Source organism: Myotis yumanensis, unplaced genomic scaffold, assembly GCF_028538775.1.
Source record: "Myotis yumanensis isolate MYYU_CA2020_CCGP unplaced genomic scaffold, mMyoYum1.0.hap1 SCAF_3, whole genome shotgun sequence".
NCBI classification, from domain to species: Eukaryota; Metazoa; Chordata; class Mammalia; order Chiroptera; family Vespertilionidae; genus Myotis; species Myotis yumanensis.
In genome coordinates, this window is record NW_027223754.1 from 159924030 (window position 1) to 159942467 (window position 18438).

An 18438-nucleotide genomic window follows, 5' to 3' on the forward strand; every position below is an offset into this window, starting at 1 on the left:
AAGGTAATTCTTAAAGAAGATTTTGAAAAAATTGATTTCTGTTTTCTCTGGGAAAAGATTTTTACACAGTGAAGGACGATTAAGATGACTTTTATAATCTCAGACTCCTATGGATGCACAGGGGCCCTCTGTGTGGATAGTAATGGGCCCTTATGACCAAGTTCAAACATGACTAATGATTTTAATATGCACTGAATTTTGGCAAAATACCTAGAGGGAGCAGTGGGAATAGTGTTCTTGGAGATAATAAGATGCAACAATTTTAAGAGACACATTCCAAGCGCAGAACAATAATTGTATGTTGACAAGATTTCTGGCTCCTCTTCAACCCATAGATAACAAAGTGTTAACAAAAGGCAACAAAATTGCTTTGTCTGCATTTTCTATGAAAACAAAAATTCTTAAAAGTGGTATAGACACAATTTCTAATCCAAAAACTGTAAATACTTTCCCTGGATAAAAATATATATTTGTAACATAATTTTTCTGTATTGTACTCTTCTTATGTGTAAGCCATTATCTAAGAAAGCTTCCCATATTTCATTATTAAAATTTATATGTTAAAAATCTCATTTTTTATAAACATCATTGATTTTTTCTGTTTAAATGATCAGAAGAGGATTTTCTGATGTAAAACCCACTGACATATTAGAATTTTGAAGTGTATTGCCACATTTTGCTTCCAATGTATAATACTGCTTTATATGCACACCATTTTCTCTGTGTCACTATTGGTATTGTGGGATTTGAAGGAATCCCACACTTATTCCTTGCTTGAGTTTTGAGTCAACAAGAGAGCAAAAAGCAGGCAAGTAAAGGGAGAATAATATACCAATTTTATTATAGATAGAAATATTTAAAACGTGGCCTTGAACATCCTGATAAGAACCTCCCGAGTTAGCCATATCTCTCAGATAGACAGTTCTAGAAACCCAACTCTACCCCACCATTTGGGGCAGAACCTTTTGTTTCATGAATTTGAACAGTCTGACATCTATCTGTAGAAAAAACAATATGAAACAGGAGAGGGAATATTGTTGTTCACAATCCACCTGTCAGGTAAGTCTGTTTTCAACCCCAGGGTAAGGGTAGTAGGAGAGTGGCCAGGAGGTTACACAAATAAATTATTGATAAAAGTCCTCCAAATTTTAGAAATAAATGAGAATGACTTAATGAGTATAGTAGCTGTAGTAAATAGCTGTAAAGAAATTATTTAAGTATGCAGGAAAATGCACAAACATTTGACTTGGCTATGTACTTTAGCCTAAACTCCAGCTGCTTTGAAGTGAAACTGTAGCTGTAGGTTTGGGTTCGGTAGAAAACATATCCTAAAGATCTTAGTTTTAGGGCACTACTGGATATTAGCCAGCTCAATATCTATCAGATACTGAACAGCAGTCTTCTTTTTTAAAAAACTTATCTTTATTATTGAAAGTATTATAGATGTCCGCCTTTTTTCCCCATTGACACCCTCCCCCCCCAACCCCAGCCCTGCCGACCCTCCAGGCCTTCATCACACTATTGTCTGTGTCCATGTGTTATGCATATATGCATATAAGTTCTTTGGTTTATCAACATCCCCTACCTTCTCTATGAGAATCATCACTCTGTTCCATGCTTTTATGTCTCTGGATCTGTATGGTTCACAAGTTTATTGTGTTCATTATATTCCACACATGAGTGAGATCATGTGACACTTGTCTTTCTCTAATTGGCTTATTTCACTTAGCATAATAGTCTCCAAGTCCCTTCATGCTGTTTCAAAGTGTAAGAGATCCCTTTTTTTACAGCTGCATAATATTCCATGGTGTAAATGTACACCATTTTTAATCCACTTATCTACTGATGAGCACTTGGGCTGCTTCTTGATCTTATCTATTGTAAGTTGCACTGCTATGAACATAGGGGTGCATATATTCTTTCTGATTGGTGCTTTGGGTTTCTTAGGATATATTCCTAGAAGTGGAATCACTACCTCAAATGGCAATTCCATATTTAATTTTTTGAGGAAACTCCATACTTTTCTCCACAGTGGCTGCACCAGTCTGCATTCCCACCAGCAGTGTACTAGGGTTACCTTTTCCCCATAACCTTGCCAGCACTTGTTATTTGTTGATTTGTTGATGGTAGGCATTCTGACAAGTGTGAGGTGATAGGTCATTGTTGTTTTAATTTGTATCTCTCTGATTATTAGTGACTTTGAGTATTTTTTCATATGTTTTCTTGCCATTTGTATGTCTACTTTGAGGAAGTGTCTATTTATGTCCTTTGCCCATTTTAAAATTGGAATGTTTGTCTTCCTGTTGTTAAGTTGTATGAGTTCCTTATATATTTTGGAAATTAACCCCTTATGAGATATATCATTGGCAAAAATGTTCTCCATGCAGTGGGTCCCCTTTTCATTTTGTTGTGGTTTCTATTGGTGTGTGGCAGTTTTTATTTTGATGTAGTCCTGTTTATTTTTTTCCTCTGTTTCTCTTGACTTGGAGATATATCTGGAAACATATTGTTAGGAAAGATGTCTGAGATTTGGGGGCTATGGATTCTTCCAGGATTTTTATGGTTTCATGAATTTCATTTAAGTCTTTTATCCATTTTGAGTTTATTCTTGTTTATGGTGTAAATTGCATGTACCTGTCCAATTTTCCCAACACCTTTTATTGAAGAAATTGTCTTTATTCCATTGTATGCTCTCGCCACCTTTGTCAAATATTAATTGAGCATAATGGCTTGTGTCGAGTTCTGGGTTCTCTGCTCTGTTCCATTGATCTATATGCCAGTTCTTTTTTAAGTATCATATCTTTGTGGTATAACATGATATTTGGTATTGAGATCCACCTAACTTTGTTCTTCTCTCTCAAGATGGCTGTGGCTATTTGGGGTCTTTTCTGGTTCCATACACATTCTGGGAGTATTTGTTCCAGATCTGTGAAATATGCCATTGGTATTTTAATGGGGATTACACTGAATCTATAGATTGATTTGGGTAGTACGGCCATTTTATTTATTTATTAATTATTTATTTAATTGTTTAAAATAGTACATATGTCTTCTTTGTTTTAATCTATAAATTTTTATTTTATTGATTATGGTATTACATATGTGTCCTTATCTCCCCATTGTCCCCCAATTCACCCACTCATGCTCTCAACACCCTGTTTTCTGTGTCCATTGGTTAGGCTTATATGCATGCATACAAGTCCTTTGGTTGATCTCTGCCCTTTACCCCCACTCTCCACTACCTTCCCTCTGAGGTTTGAAGGTCTGAAAGATGCTTCTCTGTCTCTGAATTTGTTTTTGTTCATCAGTTTATTTTGTTCATTATATTCCACAAATGAGTGAAATCATGTGATATTTATCTTTCTCCCACTGGCTTATTTCACTTAGCATAATGCTCTCCAGTTCCATCCATGCTGTTGCAAATGGTAAGAATTCCTTCTTTTTTTTTTTTTTTTACCGCAGCACAGTATTCCATTGTGTAGATGTGCCACAGTTTTATAATCCACTCATCTGCTGATGGGCACTTAGGCAGCTTCCAAGTCTTAGCAATGGTAAATTGTGCCGCTATGAACATAGGGGTGCATATATCCTTTCTGATTGGTGTTTCTATTTTCTTGGGATATATTCCTAGAAGTGATATCACTGGGTCAAATGGAAGTTCTATTTTTAGTTTTTTTGAGGAAACTCCATACTGTTCTCCACAGTAGCTGCACCAGTCTGCATTCCCACCAGAAGTGCATGAGGGGTCCTTTTTCTCCACATCCTTGCCAGCACTTGTTGTTTGTTGATTTTTTTGATGATAGCCATACTGAGAGGTGTGAGATGGTACTGCATTGTCATTTTGATTTGCATCTCTCATATAATTAGTGCCTTTGAGCATGTTTTCTGATGTCTCTTGGCCTTCCTTATGTCTTCTTTTGAAAAGTATCTATTTAGGTCCGTTGTCCATTTTTTGATTGGATTGTTTATCTTCCTTTTGTTCAGTTGTATGAGTTCCCTGTAAATGTTGGAGATTAAACCCTTATTGGTGATAACATTTGCAAATATGTTCTCCAATGCCGTGGGCTTTCTTATTGTTTTGTTGATGGTTTCCTTTGCTGTTGAAAAACTTTTAATTTTGATGTGTTCTCATTTGTTTATTTTCTCTTTAGTTTACATTACCCTAGGAGCAGTATCAGTGAAGAAATTGCTTCGGCATATGTCTGAAATGTTGCTTCCTGTGGATTCCTCTAGTATTTTTATGGTTTCCCGTCTTATGTTTAAGTACTGTATCCATTTTGAGTTTATTTTTGCTCATGCTGTAAGTTGGTTGTCTAGTTTCATTTCTCTGCATGTATCTGTCCAATTTTCCCAGCACCATTTACTGAAGAGACTGTCTTGACTCCATTGTATGCTCTTGCTTCCTTTGTCAAATATTAATTGAGCATAGTGGTTTGGGTCTATTTCTCGGTTCTCTAATCTATTCCATTGATCTATATGTCTGTTCTTGTGCTGGTACCATGCTGTTTTGAGAACTGTGTCTTTGTAATACAGCTTGATATCTTGGAATTGAGATACAGCCTACTTAGTTCTTCTTTCTCAGGATTGTTAAAGCTATTTGGGACTCTTTTTTTATTCCAGATGAAGTTTTGGAAAGTTCGTTCTAGGTCTGTGAAATATGCTGTTGGTATTTTAATGGGGAGTGGATTGAATCTATAGATTGCTTTGGGTAGTAAGGACAGTTTTACTCCTTCTTTTCCAATTCTGATGCCTTTAATTTCTTCTTCTTTATGATCGCAATGGCTAGTACATCCAGTACTACGTCAGACAGTAGTGGTGATAGTGGGCATCCCTGCCTTGTTTCTGTTCTGTGGCGAAATGGTTTTAGTTTTTGCCCATTGAGTATGATGTTGGCTGTGGGTTTGTCATATATGGCTTTTATTATGTTGAGGTATGATCCTTCTATTCCCACCTTGCTGAGAGTATTTATCAAGAAAGGGTGTTGGATTTTGTCAAATGTTTTTTCTGCATCAATTGATATGAGTATCTAATTCTTATGTCTCAATTTGTTTATGTGATGTATCATGTTTATTGATTTGTGGATATTGTAAAATCCTTGAATCCCTGGACAAATCCTATTTTGTTTTGGTGTATGATCATTCTGATGTAGTGCTGGATTTAATTTGCTAGAATTTTGTTGAGGATTTTGGCATCTATGTTCATCAGGGATATTGGCGTGTAGTTTTCTTTCATTGTGTTGTTTTTATCTGGTTTTGGTATTGGGTGATGCTGGCTTCATAGAACGACCTTGGAAGTGTTCCTTCCTCTTGAATTTTTTGGAATAGTCTGAGGAGGCTAGGTTTTAGTTCTTCCTTGAATGTTTGGTAATACTCTCCTGTGAAGCCATCTGGCTTTTCTTTTCTAGAAGATTTTTGATGACTGCTTCAATTTCTTCCATAGTTATTGGCCTATTGAGATTTTTAGATTCCTCCTGATTGAGTTTTGGAAGGTTGTATTTTTCTAGGAATATGTCTATTTCCTTCATGTTGTCTAGTTTGTTGGAATAAAGTTGTTCATAGAATTTTTTTTTAACAATGCTTAGTATTTCTGTGAGGTCTGTTGTTATTTCCCGTCTTTCATTTCTGATTTTATTTATTTGTGTCCTCTCTCTTTGCTTCTTGCTGAGCCTGGTGAGAGGTTCATCAATCTTGTTTATCCTTTCAAAGAACCAGCTCTTGGTTTCATTGATCTTTTGTATTATTATTATTTTTTTGGTCTCTATATCATTTGTTTCTGCTCTGATGTTATTATCTCCTTCCTTCTGCTCAATCTGGGCTTTTCTTGTTGCTCTCTTTCTAATTCTTTAAGTTGTAAAGTTAGATGATTTACTCCCATTTTTTCTTGCTTTTTGAGGTAGGCCTGTAGAGCTATAAACTTCCCTCTCAGGACTGCTTTCATTGTGTCCCATAGATTTTGGATTGTTGTGTTTTCATGGTTATTACTGTCCATGATGTTTTTCATTTCTTCTTTGATCTCTTTGGTATCCCAATCATTGTTTAATAGCATGCTATTCAACTTCCAAGTGTTTGAATTTTTGGAATGTTTTTATTGTAGTTTATTTCTAATATTATGCCATTGTGGTCTGAGAAGCTGCTTGATATGATTTCAATCTTCTTCAATTTTGGGGAGACTTTTCTTGTGACCCAATATGTGGTCTATTTTTTAAAATGTCCCATGTGCACTTGAGAAGAACGTGTATTCCATGGCTTTGGGGTGAAATGTTCTGAAGATATCAATTAAGTCCATCTTACCTAGTAAGTCATGTAGGATTGCTGTTTCTTTGCTGAATTTTTGTCTAGAAGATTTATCTAGTGATGTCAGTGGTGTATTAAAATCCCCTACTATGATTGTATTGTTGTCGATCTCTCCCTTGATAACTTCCAAGTTTTTTTTAAAATGTATTTGTGTGCTCTTACATTGGGTGCATATATGTTTATCAGGGTTATATCCTCTTGTTGTATCGATCCCTTTAGTATTATGAAGTGGCCTTCCTTATCTCTTGTTATGGCCTTCACTTTGAGGTCTATTTTGTCCTATATAGGTATTGCTACCCCAGGATTTTTTTTCATTTCCATTTGCCTGAAAGATATTTTTCCATCCTTTCACTTTCAGTCTGTGTGAGTCCCTTATGCTGAGGTGGGTCTCTTGTAGACAGCATATATATGGGTCATGTTATTTTTATCCATTCAGGCACTTGATGCCTTTTGATTGGAGCATTTAGTCCATTTACATTTAAAGTTATTGAAAGGTACTTGATTGTAGCCATTTTTATTTGTTGTGCCTGTTTTCTTTCTTAGCTTTTTATTTTTTCAGTTTACACCAGTCCCTTTAACATTTCTTGCATTGCTGGCTTGGTAGTGATAAACTCCCTTAGCCTTTTTTTGTCTGTAAAGCTTCTTATTGCCCCTTCAATTATGAATGATAGCCTTGCTGGATAGAGTATTCTTGGATTCATTCCCTTGCTTTGCATCACTTTGTAAATTTCCTTCCATTCTTTTCTGGCCTGATGTGTTTCTGTTGAGAAATCATTTGATAACCTAATGGGAGATCCCTTGTATGCAACTTTCTGTCTCTCTCTTGCAGCCTTTAAGATTCTCTGTTTGTCCTGAACATTTGCCATCGTAATTATAATGTGTGTTGGTGTGGGTCTTTTTGGGTTCATTTTGTTTGATACTCTCTGTGCTTGTGTGACTTTTTTCTTCCCCAACTCAGGGGAAGAAAACTTTCTTTCTTTCTTTCTTTCTTTCTTTCTTTCTTTCTTTCTTTCTTTCTTTCTTTCTTTCTTTCTTTCTTTCTTTCTTCCTTCCTTCCTTCCTTCTTTCTTTCTTTCTTTCTTTCTTTCTTTCTTTCTTTCTTTCTTTCTTTCTTTCTTTTTAATCTTTAATTTCTTTATTGGTTAAGGTATTACATATGTGTCCTCATTATCCCATTAACCCCCAACCCTCCTCACTCCATTCATGCTCTCATCCCCCTGTTGTCTGTATCCATTGGTTGGGCTTATATGCATGCATAACAAGTCCTTTGGTTGATCTCTCCCCCTTACCCCCACCCTCCCTTACTTTCCCTCTGAGGTTTGATAGTCTGATTGCTGCTTCTCTGTCTCTGGATCTGTCCCTGTTCATCAGTCTATGTTGTTCACTATATTCCACAAATGGGTGAGATCATGTGGTATTTATCTTTCTCTGACTGACTTATTTCACTTAGCATAATGCTCTCCAGTTCCATCCATGCTGTTGCAAATGGTAAGAATTCCTTCTTTTTTTTTTTTACCGCAGCATAGTATTCCATTGTGTAGATGTACCACAGTTTTATAATCCATTCATCTGTTGATGGGCACTTAGGCTGTTTCCAAATCTTAGCTATGGTATATTGTGCCGCTCTGAACATAGGGGTGCATATATCCTTTTTTGATTGGTTTCTATTTTCTTGGGATATATTCCTAGAAGTGATATCACTGGGTCAAATGGAAGTTCTATTTTTAGTTTTTTTGAGGAAACTCCATACTGTTCTCCACAGTAGCTGCACCAGTCTGCATTCCCACCAGAAGTGCATGAGGGGTCCTTTTTCTCCACATCCTCTCCAACATTTGTTTGTCAGGGAAGTTTTCTACATTATTTCTTCAAATAGGTTTTCTAACCCTTGTTCCTCTTCCTGTTGTTCTGACACCCTACTGTGCGTATGTTGCTTTGTTTCATGTTGTCCCATAGCTCCCTTAGGCTCTCCTTCTGTCTTTTATTTTTTTCTACAATTGCAGTTCAGTTTGGATGTGTTTTGCTTCCCTGTCTTCTAATTCACTAGTTCAGTCCTCCGCTTCTCCTAGTCTACTGTTGAATCTTTCCAGGGTGTGTGTGTGTGTGTGTGTGTGTGTGTGTGTGTGTGTTTATTTCTGCTATATCACTCTTCATTTCTTCTGGATTCTTACATAAGTTGTTGATTTTTTCCTCCATATGGTTTACTAAATGTATGACCCTTATTCTGAATTCTTTTTCTGACACATTGCATGCCTGTTTTTCTTAGCTGTTTTTCTGGCAATTCCTCTGTTCTTTCCTTTTGGGGTTTCTTTTTCTACCCATTTTTTATCTCACTGACTGATCTAGATGTTGAGTGGTGCAGGGGATGCTCCTTGGGTGGCAATGGCTCCTTGGGCTGCAGTAGCTCCTCTGGCGGTTGCGGAAGCAGCTGCTCCTCAGTTGGCATCGGCTCCTCTGGTGGGTGCTGTTTGCAGCAGTGGTGGCTCCTCTGGCTGTTGGGGGGAGGCTGCTCGCACAGCTGTTGCTCCTTGAATGGGTCTGATTGCTCCTGAGGCTGCTGCTCCTGGTATAGGGGCAGGTTGCTCACAGGGCTGCTACTCCTCGGATGGGGGCAGGCTGCTTGTGCAACTGCTGCTCCTTGGACAGGTGCAGGGTGTGGGCTGAGCGTAGCTGCTGGTCCTCAGACAGGGGCAGGCTGCGCAGGGCTATAGCTTCTCAGTCATGTGCGGGCTGCTTGTGGGGCTGTTGCTCCTTGGATGGGGGCAGGCTTCTCGCATGGTTGCTGCTCCCCGGACAGGGGACTGGGTCGCTCACACAGCTGCTGCTCTTTGTACAGGGGCAGGCCACATGCGGCTGCTGCTCTTCAGCCTGGAGTGGGCTGCTCGCGGGGCTGCTGCTCCTTGGACAGGAGTGGGCTGCTCACGTGTCTGCTGCTTGCGTGGTCGCAGTGCCCTGGGCTAAAGCGTTGGGCTGGTTGGAGTGGAGCATGCTTCGGAACTCACAGGAGCCTGCGCCTGGGGTGGCTGTAGACTTGGTGACGTTAGAACCACAGCTGAGTTAGCAGGTCCCTGGCACAGGTGGCTGTAGAGTACCAGGTGTTATCTGAGGGCACCCTGGGTGGAACTCACAGGAGCCGGCACCCGGGGTGGCTGGAGTCTTGGTGACTATGGGACTGTAGCCGAGGTAGCAGGTCCCTGGCAGGGGTCGCTGTAGAGTCCCAGGTGTTATCTGATGCACCCTGGGTGAGGGTGAGGCTGGACTCCCAGTTACAGACGCTCTCCCCTTCAAAAAGGCAAGGCTTCTGAGGAAGAGCTGTCCTCCTGGTACTGTTTGCAACAGTAGCAGAGGCTGCCTAGTTAGGCGAGCCTGGATAGCCTACCCCCGAAGGTAGTGTGGGATCTAACTGTGCCACACACATACACACACACACACACACACACACACCCCACATGACCATACACTCCTCTTTTGCTCCCTCACTCACTCACGCTCTCTCGCTCACTGCCGCCTTTTTCCTGCCTCTGTAGTTATGTCTGGGTTTGTTTCCTCTCCAGGTGTCCAGTTATGTGGCTCGCTCTCTAGCACATTGGCCAGACAGGATAAAATTCACCTCGACAAGACATGACACAAAAGGAACAAAACACAAATGTACTCACGACACTGATAACCCCAATATAAGTGACCACCTGAGAAAAATTAGGGGAGAAAAAAGAGCACACAAATGATATCAAAGAGAGAAAAAAAAAGATGAGAGAAAAGAAAAAGAAAGAAAAAGGAGAATATATATAATTTGGAGAAAACACCACAGGACAAACAGATAAACCAAAAAAATGCAAACACTAAACACACAGCAAAGAGGGTGGGGGCAGAATTTGTAGAGGCTGAGCTTATATACAGAAAATAAGGTTAAAAACTGGATGAATATGGGGAGAAACTCAGTTCAGTATAGAGGAAGTAGAAAGGGGATGAGCAGATAAGAAGAAAGAGAATGAGAAGAAAATAATAATAATAATAATAATAATAATAATAATAATAAATTTACCAAAATGATGATTGTAAAAATGGTATAAAAATAGCAAATAAAATAAAATAGAACAATGGATAAATAATGTGAAAAGAAATAAAAAATAAAGCAAAAAAAAAAAGAAAAAAGAAGAAAAAAGAGATAACAAATAATAAAATAAAATAAATAAAAATGAAAAAGTGAAGTGTCTTTTTTTAGGCTGGCTTAAGACCCCAGTCTTTGGTACTGTCTGCAGTTTCTCTGTTTCCTGTTGCTGGGACTGAAGGCCTTTCTTCAGGCCAGTCCCTGTGAACTCTCAGGGACTATTCAGATTTTTTTTAATCCTTTGTACCATTCAGGGTGTATTCTGGGTGTGGCTGTATTAGTTGCTTGGAGACTGGAGGTAGGGTCTAACTCTTCTGAGAAAATGGCTGCCCTGGTCCCGGGCTCAGGTATGACTCAGCACCGACTCACTGCCACTTCTCCTGGACCCTCTCGTCTCCCCAGCCTCTCCCCAGACTACACAAGTCTGCACCTTCTCCTGCACCTCAAGCCACGGGTGAGTGTCCATATCTGAAAAGTCCCATGAACTAGGTTCAGTGAAGAAAAGCACAGGCCACAGACAGGGGAAAGACTGCGCCTCTGCAAGCTCTTCTGCCGGCACTGCATGGTCTGGTCACCGCTTCAGGCTGCCCCCTTTGCGCTCAGGCTTTCGTGACCGTGGACCCAGATCTAGAATCCCCTGCCACCAGCAGTCCTGTGGAACTACTTTCCACAGTCAGACGCTGTGCCTGTCCCAAGGGACGCGGCCCAGTGCTGTGCAGTTTCCCTTTGACCCACTGGGCTCAGAGATCTGGCAGATCTCTCCTGCCCAGATCCTTGACTTAACCTTTCTCCAGGGGTCTTCTGCCCTTCCCAGCTGCAAATTGTCTCACCAGCTGAGTCTCCTTTGCCAATTCGGGGTGGATGTTATTTGTTTTAGCTGCTCATTCTATCTGCTCAGGAACAAGGGTCAGAACACATCTGTCTATTCCGCCACCATTTTGTTGACATCTACTATTTTTCTTAAGTGTATTTTTATTGACTTCAGAGAGGAAGGGAGAGGGAGAGAGTGATAGAAACATCAGTGATGAGAGAGAATCATCAGGCTGCCTTCAACACCTCACACTGGGGATTGAGCCTGCATCCCAGGCATATGCGCTGACCTGGAATCCCTGACCTCCTGGTTCATAGGCCAATATTCAACTACTGAGCCATGCCAGCCCAGCTGAGAGGCAGTATTTTAAGACCACAGAGAAAACCAACCACAATATCTCATACTGAGTTATAGAAATGAAATATATCTGAATCCTGGTAACCTCTTCTCAGTTCATCTCTTCTTAACTCACTTTTCTCTACGGGCACATTGTTTGCAGAATAGCATTCCTTATTGCAAAAATATTTGGCCTTTGAGCCATGTTTATACCTTGCCTAGATATAAAGAGACCAACTTTGACAAATTAGTTGATAGTAAAGTGTAAGGGCCCAATGTCTAGCTCTCTTGCAGAGATGATTCTTGTTCAATTTACAAGTGATTAGGGGAAGAAACTATTGGAACATTAACAAATATGTCATTTTATGGAGGAAAGTGTATGCCTATGTTTGTGTACACACATATATACACACCTATAATATATGTGTTTCCCTCATTACAGATGTATTTTCAGGTATGAATAACATTTTGACACAGGATACTTCTGGGTGTTAAAAAACCATGCTACATTGATATATCTTTAATTTTACCAATTCATAAGCAGGTGTCAATTAATTATAATATATATATTTAATAACTTAAATATTACTTGCCTTAGCTTGGGAAGCATGGTGTGGCTCACTGGTTTGAATGTTGGCCTGCACTGAGGGGTCTCTGGTTCCATTCCGGGTCAAGGGCACTTACCTGGGTTTCAGGTTCACTTCCCACCCCTGATCAGGGTATGTGCGGGAGGCAACCAGTTTATGTGCCTCTCTCATTGATGTTTCTCTCTCTCTCCCCAAATTCCTCTCCTTCTCTCCCTTCAAATCTATTTATTTATTTATGTATGTTTTTATTTATTTATTTTCTCTATTGATTAAGTATTACATATGTGTCCTTATCCCCCATTGGCCTCCCCCCTACTCATGCACTCACCCTCCTAATGTGTATGTCCATTGGTTATGCTTATATGCATGCATACAAGTCCTTTGGTTGATCTCTCTCCCTTACCCCCACCCTCCCCTCCATTCCTTCTGAGGTTTTGATGGTCTGATCAATGCTTTTCTGTCTCTGGGTCTGTTTTTGTTCATCAGTTTATGTTGTTCATTATAGTCTACAAATGGGTGAGATCATGTGATATTTATCTTTCTCTAACTGACTTATTTTGCTTAGCATAATGCTCTCCAGGATAAACATGCTGTTGCAAATGGCAGGAATTCCTTCCTTTTTACAGCAGCGTAGTATTCCACTGTGATGATGTACCACAGTTTTCTAATCCACTCCACAGCTGGTGGTTACTTAGGCTGTTTTGAAATCTTAGCTATTGTAAATTGTGCTGCTATGAACATAGGGGTGCATATATCCTTACTAATTGGTGTTTCTGATTTCTTGGGATACAATCATAGAAGTGGAATCATTGGGTCAAATGGGAGTTCCATTTTTAGTTTTTAAAGGAAACTCCATACTGTTCTCCACAATGGCTGCACCAGTCTGCATTACCACCAGCAGTGCAAGAGGGTTCCTTTTTCTCTGCAACCTCACCAGCACTTGTCATTTGTTGATTTGTTGATGATAGCCATTCTGACAGGTGTGAGATGGTACCATATTGTTGTTTTGATTTGCATCTCTTGGATGATTAGTGACTTTGAGCATGTTTTCACATGTCTCTTGTCCTTCTGTATGTCCTTCTTCTAAACTCTTTGAAAAGCAATGTCCACAGGAGGGGATTAACAACAATAATAGCAACAATTACTTGTCTTAATTTATTAAAGAATTTTAAACAAAATATCACATCCCCTTAGATTTCAGAAGCAAAACATCATTGTATAATTTATGTAGATAATAAACAACAAAGAAAATCCTTACTCTTCTGACAATCATAGTCTCAGATAGTCACTTAATCCCCAAGTTCCTCAGGGTGACAAAAGGTGACCAGACATGTGTCAGTGGAGATAGGTAGGTGCAGTGCCAGTCACATATTATTTTGAACCCTTACTCAACCTCACAGGCAGGATTTCTCTAACTCTAAAATCTTTTAGAGACTTTATCAATAAGGTCTTGATCTCACTTTAAATCTAAGCAATATTTTCTTGTATTCTCTTTAACTAAAATGCTAAACAAACATGCAAACAATTAATCCAATTATGAAATGGGCAGAGAACCTGACAGACACTTCTCCTCAGAAGACATACAAATAGCCAACAGATATATGAAAATATGTTCAACTTTTCTAGTTATCAGGGAAATTGAAATCAAAACTACATGAGATACCACCTCCCATAATAGCCATCTGTTAGAATGGTTATTATCAACAAGGCAAGTAATAACTAGTGTTGGTGAGGTTGTGGAGAAAAAGGAACCTTTAGTCACTGCTGATTGTAAACTGGTATAGCCACAGTGTAAAAACAGTGCATTTTTTTCAAAAAATTAAGGGTAGAGTTACCTTATGATTGGAATTTCTTCTTCTGGATATTTACCCCCAAAACTTGAAAGCATTTGTTTGCAAAGACATATGCACCACAATGTTCATTGCAGCGTTATCCATGATGGCTAAGACATGGAAACAACCAAAGTATTTTTTGACAGATGATTGGATAAAGATGATGTGGTACATATATACAATGCATTACTACTCAGGTAAATTGAAAGATGAAGTACTGCCATTTGTGACAACATGAATGATTCCTGAGAATATCATGCTAAGAAAAATAAGTCAGACAGAGTCAAGTACCATAAGGTTTCACTCATATGTGGGATATAAAACTGAAAGAACAAGTGAACAAACCAGACAAACAACAAAAACTCATAGACACAGACAACATTATGGTGGTTACCAGAGAGAAAGGAGGTGGGGGTGGGGTAGCAAAGGAACAAATTACTGAATATGGTGATGGGAGATGATTTGGCTTTGGGTGGTGGGCACACAATGCAACATACAGATCACATTGTATAGAAATGTACTCTTGAAACCTATACAATCTTATTAACCACTGTCACCCCAATAAATTTAATTAAAAATGAAAAGAAAAAAAGGGGAAAAAAGCTAGAGTGTGTAGGACCTTTTTTGGTTTTTTAGAGAACTTGAAGATATGATGCCTTTGGCACACTAGCACATTTTAAAAAAATGTACTCAGTCTGTAAATAAGTAAATAAATACTCATATCCTTGGTGACTCTGATTCCAAAGTCACCAATAAATCTAGTTTGTAAATAGCTGTGGGGGTAACAAATGTCCTAAAGGCAGCAGTGGGACTGTGTTCTTAGAGACTGATGTAGACATGAGCATCAGAAAAAGAAGATATGCAAACTACATCACCATAGGTCTTTTAAAATTAATAGGAAGTGATTTTCCCTATTTATCAATTTTTATAAATACATAATTTTTATTGTAAAAAATAAATCTGATAATAACAAAGAACATACATGTAAAATCATACATAGTATAGAGATAGCTATTGCTAGTATTTTGAATATGTACACCCACACATTTTGTATATCCAAGATCATATTTATTAAGCATATTTAAAATTTAGGATTAAGTTATAAAAGTAAAACATAAGATTCTATATTTTAGCTTTATAAACACAGGGAACTAAACATAAGCTTTAGAATAAAAAATTCCTTGGTATAGTTCTTAATTTACAAATGCTCCATTACTTTTTAAAATAATTTATGTTTTTGCATATTTAAAAAAATCTTCATTAAAATGGCTGTAAGGTATTTATTTGAAGTTTTGTATTTGAATGACCTCCACAGAAACACACTTGTTGGGAATAATATGAAAATAGATTATTTATTAAGATGTCACCAAAGAATTAATAGTGAAATATCAATTGTTGGGTGTGAAAAAGCTACTTTAGGTCCACATACACATTTTCAGATTTATTCCATTTATCCTAGCCTGTAAGAATTCAGATGTATTGGGTATTGAGATATAAAATAGCAAATTTTTGTACATGAGGGCTAAATTTACTCCCTTAGTTAAGCTCATGGAATCTGAAAGAGATTGACAGAGGGAACAATATTTTATGCACAAACCTTTGTGGGGTATTTTGAATATACTTCTTCTGATAAAATTATTTCTACCAATGTACATAAAATATACTTCTTCTGATAAAATTTACTTCTACCAATGTACATAAAATGTCAATAAAAACAAAATATTACATAGCCATTTTCCCCCCATCATGTTCTCAAAGGGATACACTCATCAGAAAGTGGAAAGGGTAATATAAACACTGGATATTTTAAGCAGTGATTGAAAAATATTAAATAGCTAGCCCTAGCTGGTTTGTTTCAGTGGATAGAGCTTCGGTCTGTGGACTGAAGTATCCGGGTTTGATTCTGCTAAAAGGCACATGCCTGGTTACAGGCTTGTTCCCCAGTAGGGGGAGTGCAGGAGGCAGCCAATCAATGATTATTTCTCATAATTGACCTTTCTATCTCTCTCTCCCTCTCTGATCTTCTCTGAAAACAATAAAAATATATTTAAGAAATATTAAAGAGCTAAAATTTTATTTAGCTAATTTCTACCTCACAGTGAATATGGGAGGAAGTAACAGAGGAACTTCACTGGAAAATATTATAAGACCAGGAGATTTGAAGAAGGGTGGGTGGTATTACAAACTTGTGTATATTACTTTTAATACTATTTTTTCTTATATGATTGTCCTGGGCCAGGTCTGAATTTATGGCTGACTGAGTAGGAGTATGCCAATAGTCAAGACATAATGTCTATACCATTAAAATTAACAGTATGGTCTGGCCAGTGTGCCTAAGTGGTTGAGCATTGACCCATGAGCCAGGAGGTCACAGATCCGTTCCTGGTCAGGGCACATGCTAGGGTTATGGGCTCCATCCCTAGTGGGGGGCATGCAAGAAGCACCTGATCAATGATTCTCTCATTGACGTTTCTCTCTTTGCATCTCCTTTCCTATCTCTGAAATTAATAAAATAAAACAATAAAAAAAGGATATTAAAAATGTTAACAGAAATTATTTCTAACAATATTTGAGGATGGGTGGTAATTGTACTCATGTAGCCAAATTAGAACTAACTCTGAGCATTGCTCCCTTAGTAAGTGGCAGGAATAGTTATGTGAAACTTTACCTGTTAAATCAGATGACAACTGACTGGAGTTGAAGTAGAGAAGAAGCTTTATTGAGCTTGCTGTGATAGCCTGTTCTTTGGGTAAAGACTATACCAGAGATAGAAGATCAAGCTCATTCATTATCGACATGAAGATTACAAAGGAATTGAAATGTGGACATCTGGCCAGTAGGTGGGGAACAGGTATGGTGGATTAACTATTGAATATTTGCATAGCGCAGGTCTAGAAAAAGTGCACATCACTTTCACACCCATTCTGTTAACTATAATATAGGCTAGTCACATCTTACAATGTACAAATATAGCAGAAAAATGTGTTCTACAGTGTTTCCAGGGATAGCAACCAAAATGTTTGGCAAAAACAGAAATTTCTGCCAAATAGTAAGCATAAATACCTCAGTATTTAGTTTGAATGGGGAGTAAAAATTGAATAGTCAGGATTCACAGTAAACAAGTCTAACAACAAAGCGAGAATGTCGATATGACTAGAGTAAGTCATGCAGAGACAAATAATATTAGAAGCTTCAGGTTTTCTGTCTATTTATCCTTTCTTTTATTGGATTCACTGACTCCTTTTTCCTCTGCATCTTTAAGAGAAATGCAATTTTTTTAATTGAGTCATGGAAAGCTTGTTTCACTTGCTTGTTTCTCAGGGTGTAAATAAAGGGGTTCAACATGGGTGAAATGGAGGTAACAAGGAGTGAAGTCCCTTTATTTATAGCTACCTCATCCTTGGCTGAAGGTTTGATATACATGAAGATGCAGCTTCCATAAGTAATGGAAACCACAATCATGTGGGAAGAACACGTGGAAAAGGCCTTTTTCCTTTGCTGGGCAGTGGGAAACCTTAGAATAGTCCTGATAATATAAATGTAGGAAAGAACCACACATATGAGGGTCATGATGAATGTCAACACGGCACACATGATAACCATCTGTTCTATCAACCAGGTGTCTGAACAAGAGATCTTCAGGATAGGAGATGCATCACAGCAAAAATGATCAATGACGTTCGAATCGCAGAATTCCAGGCCCAAACCCAGACTCATTGGAGGGAGAAGGATCATCAGTGTTGCTACCCAACAGGAGAAAATGATGTTCTTGCAGACTCTGCTGTTCATGATGGTGGTGTAATGCAGGGGTTTGCAGATGGCCACGTAGCGATCATAGGACATGGCAGCCAGAAGAAAAAATTCCGTTACTCCAAAGAAGTCTGTAAACAAGAGTTGACTGGCACAAGCATTATAGGTAATGGACTTGTCCCCAGATAGTATGCTATATAGGAATCTGGGAACACAGGCAGTTGTGAAAGACATTTCTAAGAAGGAGAAATTTTGAAGGAACAGATACATCGGTGTTTTTAGGTGGGAATCTATCAGAGTGAGGGTGATGATGGTTAGGTTTCCAGATATACTCAACATGTAGGAAAGAAATAGAAAGATAAACAACAATATTTTCAGTGGAGTGTCATCGGTCAGTCCCAGCAAGATGAAGGTTGTTAGTGTAGTTTGGTTTTTCATCCTTGATTACTGTCTTTTGCACATTCTGCTTCAAATAATAAGACTTTATATGAGGAACTCCAGAGTCCAGGTCATCTTCTAACCTCAAGAGAAGTAAATCAGAGAGTGATTCCTAGCTCAGTGGGGAAATGAGCATATCATACATGCCAATGTTTGATTACCTGTTTGTGTCACATAAACTGACTGTTCATATTTAAATCACATATTTACTCTGCTGCTTCTAATTACAATTTAACTGTAATTGGAGTCGGTTTGACATATTATATTATAAACATCAATGAAAGTA

The 18438-nt window shown here is 38.4% G+C and overlaps 1 protein-coding gene across 1 annotated transcript; it reads right to left on the minus strand.

Moving 5' to 3' along the window:
- Positions 1 to 17156: 17156 nt before the first annotated feature.
- Positions 17157 to 18152, minus strand: LOC139006403 (olfactory receptor 6C2-like). The gene has a single exon (XM_070408790.1). It carries the CDS (start codon positions 18150 to 18152, stop codon positions 17157 to 17159), a length of 996 nt encoding a protein of 331 aa, XP_070264891.1.
- Positions 18153 to 18438: the final 286 nt, after the last annotated feature.

Excerpts from the sequence above, each read along its gene's own strand:
- LOC139006403 (XM_070408790.1), bottom strand. The coding sequence starts at position 18,152 with ATGAAAAACCAAACTACACTAACAACCTTCATCTTGCTGGGACTGACC.